The sequence below is a fragment of the Lepidothrix coronata genome, unplaced genomic scaffold (genome assembly GCF_001604755.1).
Source record: "Lepidothrix coronata isolate B3197 unplaced genomic scaffold, Lepidothrix_coronata-1.0 Scaffold119, whole genome shotgun sequence".
Classification (NCBI taxonomy): Eukaryota; Metazoa; Chordata; class Aves; order Passeriformes; family Pipridae; genus Lepidothrix; species Lepidothrix coronata.
Window position 1 is genome coordinate 1,305,699 of NW_016690299.1, and position 12,278 is coordinate 1,317,976.

General features: G+C 48.1%; 1 protein-coding gene across 1 annotated transcript in view; it reads right to left on the reverse strand.

The window, feature by feature from the left end:
- Nucleotides 1-12,278, reverse strand: part of MDGA2 (MAM domain containing glycosylphosphatidylinositol anchor 2) — a 306,141-nt gene that overhangs the window by 130,417 nt on the left and 163,446 nt on the right. The window contains exon 7 of the mRNA XM_017825436.1: nt 11,597-11,866. Within this exon, the coding sequence (XP_017680925.1) occupies nt 11,597-11,866 (270 nt within the window). The remainder of the gene's footprint in view (nt 1-11,596; nt 11,867-12,278) is intronic.

A 12,278-nucleotide genomic window follows, 5' to 3' on the forward strand; every position in this document is an offset into this window, starting at 1 on the left:
GTGCTGTGATGGAGGAGTGTGTAAATCACAGACTGAGAGTGGTTCATCCCCCTGGGAGGGTTCTGACCTGGTAGGACAAGGAATTTGGAGCTGGATCTCCCACTCCAAGCTGAGACTCCAAATCACTTCACATACTGGAAAACTCCTGACCTTTGGGCTCAGAACCTTTCCAAGAACTTGAACCACTCTCAGTTGTGCTGTGATGGAGGAGTGTGTAAATCACAGACTGAGAGTGGTTCATCCCCCTGGGAGGGTTCTGACCTGGTAGGACAAGGAATTTACAGCTGGATCTCCCACTCCAGAATGAGACTCCAAATCACTTCACATACTGGAAAACTCTTGACCTTTGGGCTCAGAACCCTTCCAAGAGCTTGAACCACTCTCAGTTGTGCTGTGATGGAGGAGTGTGTAAATCACAGCACAACTGAGAGTGGTCCATCTTCCTGGGAGGGTTCTGACTTGGTAGGACAAGGAGCTGGATCTCCCACTCCAGGCTGAGAATCCAAATCACTTCACACACTGGGAATTTCCTGATCTGTGGGATCAGAACCCTTCCAGGAAGATGGACCACTCTCAGCTCAGTTAAGCTGTGATGGAGGAGTGTGTAAATCACAGACTGAGAGTGGTTCATCCCCCTGGGAGGGTTCTGACCTGGTAGGACAAGGAAATCGGAGCTGGATCTCCCACTCCAGAATGAGAATCCAAATCACTTCACATCCTGGAAAATTCCTGACCTATGGAGTCAGAACCCTTCCAGGAAGATGAAGCACTCTCAGTTGTGCTGTGATTTTTCACACTCCTCCACCACAGCCTGACTGGAAAGGGTTGATCTTCCTGTGAGGGTTCTGACCTGGTAGGACATGGAAATTAAACCTGGATCTCCTACTCCAGGATGAGAATCCAAATCACTTCACATACTGGAAAATTCCTGACCTATGGAGTCAGAATCTTTCCAGAAAGATGGACCACTCTCAGTTGTGCTGTGATGGAGTGTGTAAATCACAGCACAGCTGAGAGTGGTTCATCCCCCTGGGAGGCTTCTGACCTGGTAGGACAAGGAATTTGGAGCTGGATCTCCCACTCCAAGCTGAGAATCCAAATCACTTCACATACTGGGAATTTCCTGATCTGTGGAGTCAAAATCCTTCCAGGAACTTGAACCACTCTCAGTTGTGCTGTGATATTCACACTCCTCCACCACAGCCTGACTGGAAATGGTTGATCTTCCTGGGAGGGTTCTGACCTGACAGGACACGGAACTTGGAGCTGGATCTCCCACTCCAAGCTGAGAATCCAAATCACTTCACACACTGGAAAACTCCCAACCTTTGGGCTCAGAACCCTTCCAAGAGCTTGAACCACTCTCAGTTGTGCTGTGATGGAGGAGTGTGTAAATCACAGCACAACTGAGAGTGGTCCATCTTCCTGGGAGGGTTCTGACCCCATAGGTCAGGAATTTGGAGCTGGATCTCCCACTCCAGGCTGAGACTCCAAATCACTTCACACACTGGAAAATTCCTGATCCCCATATCACATACCCAAAAATGGGGGTTGGAACTAGAGGGTCTTCAAGGTCCCTTCCAACCCAAGCCACCCTGGGATTCTGTGGCAGATGTGGCCTCCAAAAAGCCTTCAGACCTGCCTGAGTCCCACTGAGCGTCCCACAGTGTTCCCACCTCTTGGGAACACCTGAGTTGAGCCTCCAGCTGATGGAAAAGGGATTTTTGTATCCCGGGTTTCCATCCATCAGTCCCCATAAAACAGTGGCTTGGATGGTCCTCATCTGTAGGTTCTTGGACCACCAGGCACCACCCTCTATAATGTCCAGTAAACTGAAAATTTGATCCCAATTCCAGCTTTTCCCTTTGTTATCAGATCCATTTGAGGCCTGAAAGGTTTCCATGGGATAAAACACAAAAGAGACACGAGGCTGAGGGACTTTTTACCCAGGCAGGGAGGGAAAGGACAAAGGGGAATTGTTTGAAACTAAAAAAGGAGAGATTTTGATTGGATATTAGGAATAAACTCTTCCCTGTGGGGGTGGTGAACCCCCCCCCAGCTCTCCCAGCCTGGCTCCAGCCCTTGGAGCATCTCTGGACCTGCTCTAACATGTTCCCATCTTTCTTGGGCAGACCTGGATTCAACACTGGTCATGAGAACAAAGTCTGGCTTAGAAGGAAATCGAAAATAATTTTTAAAAATCATTAAAAAAATAGAGTTGCCCAGAGAACTTCCATCCCTGGAAGGGTCCAAGGGCAGGTTGGAAGGGGCTTGGAGCGACCTGGGAGAGTGGGGGGTGTCCCTGCCTGTGACAGAAGGTGGAATAGATGGACTTTAAGGTCCCTTCCAACCCAAACCAGTCTGGAATTCTGGGATAAACCAGCCAAGTGTGGGAGATGGTTTTGGCTGCAGAGCTGCTTCCCAGCAGGGATTTCAGCCCATCAGCAGCACACAGGGCTCCAAAAGAGCAGCCGAGAACTCTGGAGCTGCACTTGGAGGCTCAGCAGAGTGCCAGCCTTCCTCCAAAGAGCCCCAAAGAGCTGTGATGTGATCAAACAGCCCGAGATGAAACACTTCTTGTCCTCAGACTCACAAACAGTTGCTGCCCTCCCTCATTAATTACATTTTCAAAGCAATAAAATGCATTTCAGCAGCTCGAGCGAGCTCTATTTGCATTCAGCAGGTTCAGTTTTATCTTCCCACCCCCTCTCTCTGATCAACCCCAAATTCTCCTTTAATGCATCCAAACCTTCCTGTCTCCCCAAGGCACATTCCATGACATCCAGAGGCATCAAATTCCCCCATGAACCCATTAACTGCTGCACCATTGCAGGTTGGACATGACTGACACACGAAATTCCCAGGAAATAATCCATTTCCAAATTGAAAAGGAAAGAAAAAGTCATATTTTAAGTCGTGACACTGCTCTGTGCCCGAGTTTTGCTGTCTCATGATGATCCTTGTAATTAATTGCAAAGCAATTCCAAACTTGGATTCATCTTCTCTGTTAGGGAGAAAAAAAAAGGTCTGTGTTTGATTTGTGGGATCACAGACCCCCAGAGGAACAGAAACATTGTGGAAAACCCATCCCTGGAAGTGTCCAAGGCCACTGGTGCTTCCCAAGCTGCTGCAGGACACCAGGGAACGCTTGGATTTGTGTTGTGTCCACGGGAATATTGAGCAGCAAAACTTCAGGTTACTGATTTCAACCTCAACTGACACATGAAATTCCCACGAAAGAATCCATTTCCAACCTCAAAAAGTAAAGAAAAAGCCATATTTTAAGTCGTGACACTGCTCTGTGCCTGAGTTTTGCTGTCTCATGATGATCCTTGTAATTAATTGCAAAGCAATTCCAAACTTGGATTCATCTTCTCTGTTATGGGAAAAAAAGATCTATGTTTGATTTGTGGGATCACAGACTCCCAGAGGAGCAGAGAGGTTGTGGAAAACCCATCTCTGGAAGTGTCCAAGGCCAGGTTGGAGTAACCTGGGATAGCAGAAGGTTGGAATTAAACGGGATTTAAGGTCCTTTCCATCCCAAACCTTCCATGATTCTGTGCTAGTGGATGAAATCCAGGAATCTGCTCCGGTACCACACCTTGGGAACAACAGTTCAGTCCACAATGTCTGGTTTATTATAGGAAAGCCCAGTCTAACTAATCTCTGAACTAAATAAAACCCATTCCCACTGTAGAAGGACTCCTGGAAACCCCTCTCTGCTCTTTCCTCCTTCAGGAACATCTCAACCCCCATCAAATCCAGAACAAAAGCAAAATAAAACTTCCCACCACGAGCTCCAAAGAAACCCAAAGTCTCTATTTTGGCAACAAAGCTCCAGGATATCACCCCAAACTCTGTCACCAAAGAGCAAAGCTGAGCAGAGATAATTTAACAAGTGTCCAAAATATCTTTGTCACTGGTGATTATCACACTGTGGTCGTTAAACTTCGTTCTGTGACATTAAAATCCATCCTGGCATTATTTTGGGTGGAAAGAACAGCAAAAACCCTTAATTGGCTTTTGCCAAAAAATCTTTTAATTTGATTTTGCCGACCAAGAAAATGTTTGAAAGGAAAAGGAGGGATAGAAAATGAGTCTTGTGGCTTAATTGGAAAACAGAAGAGCAAAACCATACCCCACTTCCCAGAGTTTGCAGATACCAGCTCTGCAGAATCCAAGGGGATCAGAATCCAGGAATGGCTTGGGTTGCAAGGAAATTTAAGAGTCATCCAGTTCCAACTCTTTTCCATGGGCAGGGACACCTCCCACCAGCCCAGGTTGCTCCAACCTTTCCTTGGACACTTCCAGGGATCCAGGGGCAGCCACAGCTGCTCTGGGAATTCTATTCCAGGGCCTCACCACCTTCACAGCCAGGAATTCCTTCCCAAGATCCCACCTAAATCTCCCTTTTTCCACCTTAAAGCCATTCCCTGTGTCCTGTCCCTCCATCCCTTGTCCCCAGTCCCTCTCCAGCTCTCCTGGAGCCCCTTTAGGCCCTGCCAGGGGCTCTCAGCTCTCCCTGGAGCCTTCTCTTCTCCAGGGGAACCCCCCCAGCTCTCCCAGCCTGGCTCCAGCCCTAGGAGCATCCCTGGACCTGCTCTAACATGTTCCCATCTTTCCTCTGGTCATAAGAACAGAGTCTGGCTTAGAAGGAAATTGAAAATCATTAAAAAAAAAAATCACTAAAAAAATAAAAGAACTACAGAAACACTCACAGAGCTTTTTGGGAGGATGCACCCACATTGGCCACCCTCAAAATTCCGATTTCTTCAACAGGGTGTTTAGAATCATAGAATCACCAAAGAATTAAGGTGGGAAAACATCTTTAAGGTCATCAAGTCCAACCAGCAAAGCATCAGCACTAAACCTTCTCCTCCAGTGCCACAGCCACAGGTTTTGTGAACACTTCCAGGGCTGGTGACTCCACCACTTCCCTGAGGAGCCCATTCCAGTCCTTGACAACCCTTTTCCACGAGGAAAGGACTCTGTGAGAGAACTGTGAGAAAAGTGCTGCTGCCCCTGCCCGTTCCCTTCCTATCCCCAGACAGACTGGAAGCAAAATCTGGCTAAAAAAAAGCCACAGATTCTCAGCGTTTCCCCAACAGTTCATTTTGCTTCTGTCAACACGGTTTTAGCTGCAAGTTTTTTTTAAAAAAAAAAAACTTCCAGCAGCTCTCAGAACAATTAAGATGTCAAGCACCTTCTCCTGAAGCGTCTCCAAATTTTTTTTTTTAATATCAAGCAATTATTTGGCACTTACAAGAGCAGATGCATCCCCGTTTTCAATTTAAATGCAAATACCAGCGGAGAGGCTTCAGGTTTGGGCTCTAATTTTGGAAACGCTGCTAATTTTTAAAAGCAGAGGATTTATTATCCTGCCATGCCATGTGGCAGGTGTCTGTTTTTTTACATGTGCTCTGCTTAATTAGCTGCTTTGCTGTTCTTTGGAAGGAAGAGGGGAGGGTGGAGATCTCTTTGTAATGAAGGATTTCGGTTCACGAGGTGCTCAGAAAAAATTCTGATCCATTAAAACAGATGAAGGCGAGATCAAAGTGTGTGAAACACAGCAGGGCTTCCCTTTTAACTGCTTTTTAGAAGTAAATATTCCAGAGGAATCAGCATCAGGAGAAAAGCAACGCCCAGGGTTGGAATGAGATGGTCTTTAAGGTTCTTTCCCACCCAAATCATTCTGTGATTCTGGATGTGAGAATATTCCAGGATGGGAAGAAATATCCAGGTGGGAAGGGAGCTCAGGGCAGGGCCTGGTGTGAGCTCACACCACGCTGGGCAGGGCTTGGAGACCTCCAGGAAAACTTTTTATTCCTGACGTGTTTTCCCTGACTAATTCTGGCTGGTGGCCCACGGGTCTGGGAGACAGGGATCAAAGAGCCAGGGAGATAAAAGCCTGACTGAGCAGATGGGTGTCCCAGGAAGGCCTGGCCGTGGCACTCAGTGCTCTGGGCTGGGGGACAAGGTGGGTATCGGGCACAGGGGGGATTCAGGAAACTCAGAGGGCTTTTCCAGCCTCAGGGATTCTGGGATTTCATTGAGGGCAAGAAAAGAAATTATTCTTCCTCTTGCTTGGCTGAAAGTCCTCAATCCCTAAAGCCTGATACATTTTTTTTGGCAGGGTTGTGTTGTCCTGCTTTGATGTTGTATCAGAACCTGGCTGATTAAGACATGGTGAAGTCTGGGCAGCTTTAACAATATTCTCATTTTGGCAGAAAAAAAATTGAGTTTTTCCAAGTTTTGTCACGTCTTGGAGGGAGAGGAAATGAAGAGGAGGAAGACAAGTGCACACTGGTTTGTCCTGATGCTGCCAAGATACTTTGCTGACCCCAAAATGTGTTTTAAGACACTTGTGTTCTGTCAGGTGACTGGGATTGGAAGGTCTCTCTCAAATCATTTGGGAATGCTTTGTAGGATCCTGGTGTGGTTTTGAGGCATTTGTGGGAGAAAAACAAAGTGTTGAAGGGAAATGCATCCCATGTGCAAGGGAAATGCATCCCATGTTGGGAGAAATCCAGGCTCTGACAAAATCCTACAGTCCAATAAAGCTCTTGAGCCACCCCAGAAGCAGGAATGGGGATAATCCAGTGTGGAAACCTTGGACAATGGGGGTTTTGCTCTGGATTTGGGGAGATTGGCACGTCCTGTGTGCTGAGTTTCATCATTTGCACTGTGTGGGCAAAGAATGGAGATTTACAATATGTCACTTCTGGGGGAGAGATGGAACAAATCCCACCTCTGGAATCCCTTCTGATCCAGCCTCACAGACCCACAGTGCCCCACAGACACCACAGGACGTTTTGAAGAGCAAACTTATTAAAAACTAAAATTCCTGACAACAGAAAACTCTGAGAAGTCCCAGTGAAAGGGCAGGAGGATCAATAAACCACCTCCATTTCTCTCTGAAAGCCTTTTATGAGCTCACCCATGACCTTCCAGCCTGGAAGAACACCCAGACCTGAGATTGTGAAAATAAATGGACTCACTCAACTCTGAACCTCAACTTTTTCCCACAATCATTCCCAGAGCTGTAAAGTTTTAGGGGAGCACCCTGGGAATTTATGACAGTGGATGTGCTGTAGGATGGGTGTGCTTGGCTAAAATCCCATTGAAATCCCATCCCAGAGGGCATCTCTCCATGGGAGAGATGTGTGGGGATATTTTCCAAGGCCTGGAAAAAAACAGAATCAGGGAATTGTTTAGGTAGGAAAAGCCCTCTGAGATCATCAAGTCCAACCATAAACCCAGCACTGAACCACATCCCTAAATTCATCCAGATCAACTTGTTGGGAGCCCTTCCCAGGACACAGAGAGGAAAACCAGGATGGGGAAAAAAGGCCAAACAAAACAAAAAAACCTCCAACATTTTAGCCTTGGAATACTGAAGCCAGAATCCCTGGAAATATCAATATTTTCACTTGGAATGCTGGAGCCAGAATCCCTGGAAACCCCAACAGTTTAGCCTTGGAATGCTGGAGCCAGAATCCCTGGAAACCCTGACATTTTAGCCCTGGAATGCTGGAGCCACAATCCCTGGAAACCCCAACAGTTTAGCCCTGGAATACTGGAGCCACAATCCCTGGAAACCCTGACAGTTTAGCCTTGGAATGCTGGAGCCACAATCCCTGGAAACCTCAACATTTTAGCCTTGGAATGCTGAAGCCAGAATCCCTGGAAACCCCGATATTTTAGCCTTGGAATGCTGGAGCCACAATCCCTGGAAACACCAATATTTTCATTTGGAATGCTGGAGCCAGAACCCCCCAACCATCCCAGAGGATTCACATCAAACAGACCTAATTCCACCCATTACTTCCTTAAACTGCCCTAAACCACCACAGAAATTCCAATAAAAACCCAGCTCTGGGATAAAGAAATCCATGGAGGAACCCAGAAGTTCAAGCAGGTTTGTGAGAACAGAATTACAGGATTGTTATTTTTTAAAAATCTACTACAAAAGCAACCAAAAGTTCATTTATTTCCCAATCTGAGCCTTCTTTCTTCTATTTTTCCCCCCTTAACCTCCTTTTTTTAGCAGTTCACACCCAGTTTTTAAGGCCATAATTCCACAGGTCCTTCCAGAAATCCCGGCCTCGAACCGAATTTCCCGGGAATGCTGTTTGTTCAGCCAAAGCTTTTGTGCCAGTGCTGAGCACAGGGCAGGATTTTATGTTTAAACTGACAGGGAATCCTTGGAATTCCACCCCCCACCCCTTGGAAAAATGAACTCCAGGGAGGACGTTTCCTCTTCCCAGAAGGGAAAAGTTACCCAGGGAGAGTCAAACGGCCCCAAAAATGTGCTGCAGTTCTGAGGGATCTGGTTAAAGGAGGGATGGGAGAAGGTGCTAAGGAGGAAAAAATGGACAGGCTGCCCAGGAATTAGGAATTGTTTAGGTTGGAAAAGCCCTCTGAGATCGTCAAGTCCAACCATAAACCCAGCACTGAAGCATATCCCTAAATTCATCCAGTTCTACTTGTTGGGAACCCTTCCCAGGACAGAGAGAGGAAAACCAGGATGGGAAAAAAAGGTTCTTCTGCCAATAGCACAGAAATTGGAGGGATTTTAAATCCTTGGGGATGTGGCACTTGGGGACATGGGGCAGTGGTGGCCTTGGCAGTGCTGGGGATGGTTGGACTCGATGGTCTGAGGGGGCTTTTCCAGCCTAAATGATTCCATGATTTCTAAATCCAAGGACTTTAAAGACCTGAAAAACATCTCCCTGGCTCTGTTTCCCAACCTGATGTGCAGGAACCCTCACAGATGCTGTCCAGAATTTGTGTTCTCCTCCTGGATGGAGGAGCCATCCAAGCATCAGAGAATCCCACAATGGTTTGGGTTGGAAGGAATTTTAGGGATCATCCCATCCCATCCCCTGCCATGGGCAGGGACACCTCCCACTGTCCCAGGTTGCTCCAACCTGGCCTTGGACACTTCCAGGGATCCAGGGGCAGCCACAGCTTCTCTGGGAATTCTATTCCAGGGCCTCCCCACCCTCCCAGCCAGGAATTCCTTCCCACTATCCCACCTCTCCCTGCCCTCTGGCAGTGGGAAGCCATTCCCTGTGTTCTGTCCCTCCATCCCTTGTCCACAGTCCCTCCCCACCTTTCCTGGTTTGAAGTCAGGTGTGGTGGGTCATCAGCCACAAAAAGAAAGTGAAAATACCCAGGAAAAAAAAATCATGGGGAAGCTTCAGCACCCACGGAATGAAGCACATGGAATAAAAGCACATTCAGATAAAGGCACTGGGAAATGGAGGGAATTTTAAAGGGAACAAATTTCATCTGAGCCCTGATGATGCTTTGAGACAACTGAAATTTCCTTTCTGGGTCAGATTAGGGGATTATTGGCTAATCCTGAAGTTCATATTCCACCTGCCAGAAGCTGTGAACTCCATTTCCCAAACGCTTCTCCTGCCTGGCTCAGATCCTATTTCCAGCAAATTCTTTTCTCCTCAGCTGCTGTGTGAAAATCCTGATCCACAACGACAAAAAAGAGCTGGACTGGAGAGAAGGAAGGACCACAGGCAAAATGTCAGGAAATATAGACACAAACCCAACCCACAACTCTGCTATGTCTCATATTTCACTCCTAAACTCAGCATCATTTTTAGGAAGGGTCAATCCACCAACACTGGAATAAAGATTTTTCTCCTCTAAAGGCCTTTAACAGAAATAATAAGGGGGAATCACGGCAGGAAGCAAAGAATTGGGGGTAAAAAAGAGCTGAGTTTCATTTCTTTAATCTACAGAGTAAATTATAGAAAATTAGCTTCAGATGAACTGTTTGGTTCAGGGAGATTGATCCTGTCTGATGATACCAATCAAACTCCACCTCCAAACCAACTGCCCACATCCCTGGATTATCCAGAAGGGTATAAACCACCAGGGAGACTTTCCCTCCGTCTGGCAGCAGTTGTTCTGCAGCCTCTTTTCTCTTCCTTTTACCCCAGACAGACGTTTGTCCTGTTATTTAGAATAATTAAAGCACAGGGACCAGTCCAAAGTGCCAGAAATGAGCACAAACCACAGAACTCTCAAGGCTGGAAGAGACTTTCGAGATGATCAAGGAAAAGCTGCTCCATCCACTTTGGATGGAAAAGCTGCTCCATCTTCCCAACACGAAGAGGCACCAAACCACTCTCGTTCCACCTCCAGCACAAGAGCCACTGGTCCTTGAAACAACACTAACTCATCCCACAAATGAACAGAAACCACAGAACCCTCCAGGTTGGAAGAGACCTTTGGGATCATCAATCCAACCACAACCACAAGACACCACTAAGTGAAAACCACTGAGCCAGATTAGGATTCCAACAATCCTCCAAGAGGAAGGTGGGTGGCTTTCCAGCTCCACCCACCTCCTTTCTCCAGCCTCAACAAACCAATTTCAATGGAAAAGCTGCTCCATCTTTCCCACACAAAGAGGCCCCAAACCACCCTTGTTCCACCTCAGGGGTTTGATCCCAGCACAAGAGCCACTGGTCCTTGAAGCAACTCTAATTCATCCCAGAAATGAGCAGAAACCACAGAACCCTCCAGGTTGGAAGAAATCTTCAGGATCATCAATCCAACCACAAACACCTGGAAATGCAGGACATCACTAAGTGACAACCACTGAGCCAGATGAGGATTTCAATAATCCTCCAAGATGAAGGCGGGTGTTTTTCCAGCTCCACTGACCTCCTTTCTCCAACCTCAACAAAATAATTTCCATGGAAAAGCTGCTCCATCTTCCCAACACAAAGCAGCACCAAACCACCCTTGTTCCACCTCCAACACAAGAGCCACTGGTCCTTGAAGCAACACTAACTCATCCCAGAAATGAGCAGAAACCACAGAACCCTCCAGGTTGGAAGAGACCTTCAAGATCATCCAGTCCAACTACAACCACTCAGAAACACAAGACACCACCAAGTGAAAACCACTGAGCCTGGTGAGGATTCCAACACCCTTCCTAGAGGAAGGTGGATGGTTCTCCAGCTTCACTCACCTCCTTTCTCCAGCCTTAACACACCAATTTCTCTCCACCTTCAATGGAAAAGCTGCTCCATCTTCCCAACACAAAGAGGCCCCAAACCACCCTTGTTCCACCTCCAGCACAAGAGCCACTGGTCCTTGAAGCAACACTAACTCATCCCGGAAATGAGCAGAAGCACAGAACCCTCCAGGTTGGAAGAGACCTTTGGGATCATCAATCCAACCACCAGCACCTGGAAATGCAGGACATCACTAAGTGGAAACCACTGAGCCAGCTGAGGTTTCTAACACCCTTCCAAGATGCAGGTGGGTGGTTTTCCAGCTCCACTCATCTCCTTTCTCCAACCTCAACAAACCAATTTCCATGGAAAAGCTGCTCCATCTTCCCCACACAAAGAGACACCAAACCACTCTTGTTCCACCTCCAGCACTTTGAAGCAACACTAACTCATGTCAGAAATGAGCAGAAACCACAGAACCCTCCAGGTTGGAGGAGACCTTCAAGATTATCAATCCAACCACGACCACAAGACACCCCTGGGTGACAACCACTCTGCCAGGTGATGTTTCCAACACCCTTCTGAGATGGTTTTGCAGCCCCACTCACCTCTGACGATGATGTTGGTGGACTTCTTGGCGGGGTTGCCGACGTTGTTGTTGGCGATGCAGCTGTAGGTGCCGGCGTCGTCGGCGCCGATGGCGGGGATGGTCAGGGTGCCCCCGTTGAGCACCGTCTTGTCGGGCAGCGCCCCCGAACTCCTGACCCAGGTGAGGCTGGGCCCCGGCTCCCCCCCCGTGGTCACGCACACCAGGGTGATGGCCTCGCCCGGGTTCACCACGATGGGGTCGTCCACCAGGAGCTTGATGGAAGGCGGGGCTGCAAAGCAAGAGGGAGCAGGGAATCACACACAGGTTGGGATGGGATCTTATGGATCGTCTCGTTCCACCCCCCTGCCACGGGCAGGGACACCTTCCATTAGACCAGGTTGCTCCAACCTGGCCTTGGACACTTCCAGGGATCCAGGGGCAGCCACAGCTTCTCTGGGCAACCTGGGCCAGGGTCTCCCCACCCTGCCAGCCAGGAATTCCTTCCCAATCTCCCATCTATCCCTGCCCTCTGGCAGTGGGAAGCCATTCCCTGTGTCCTGTCCCTCCATCCCTTGTCCCCAGTCCCTCTCCAGCTCTCCTGGATCCCCTTTAGGCCCTGCAAGGGGCTCTCAGGTCTCCCTGGATCCTTCTCTTCTCCAGGTGAGCCCCCCCAGCTCTCCCAGCCTGTCACATAATCAGCT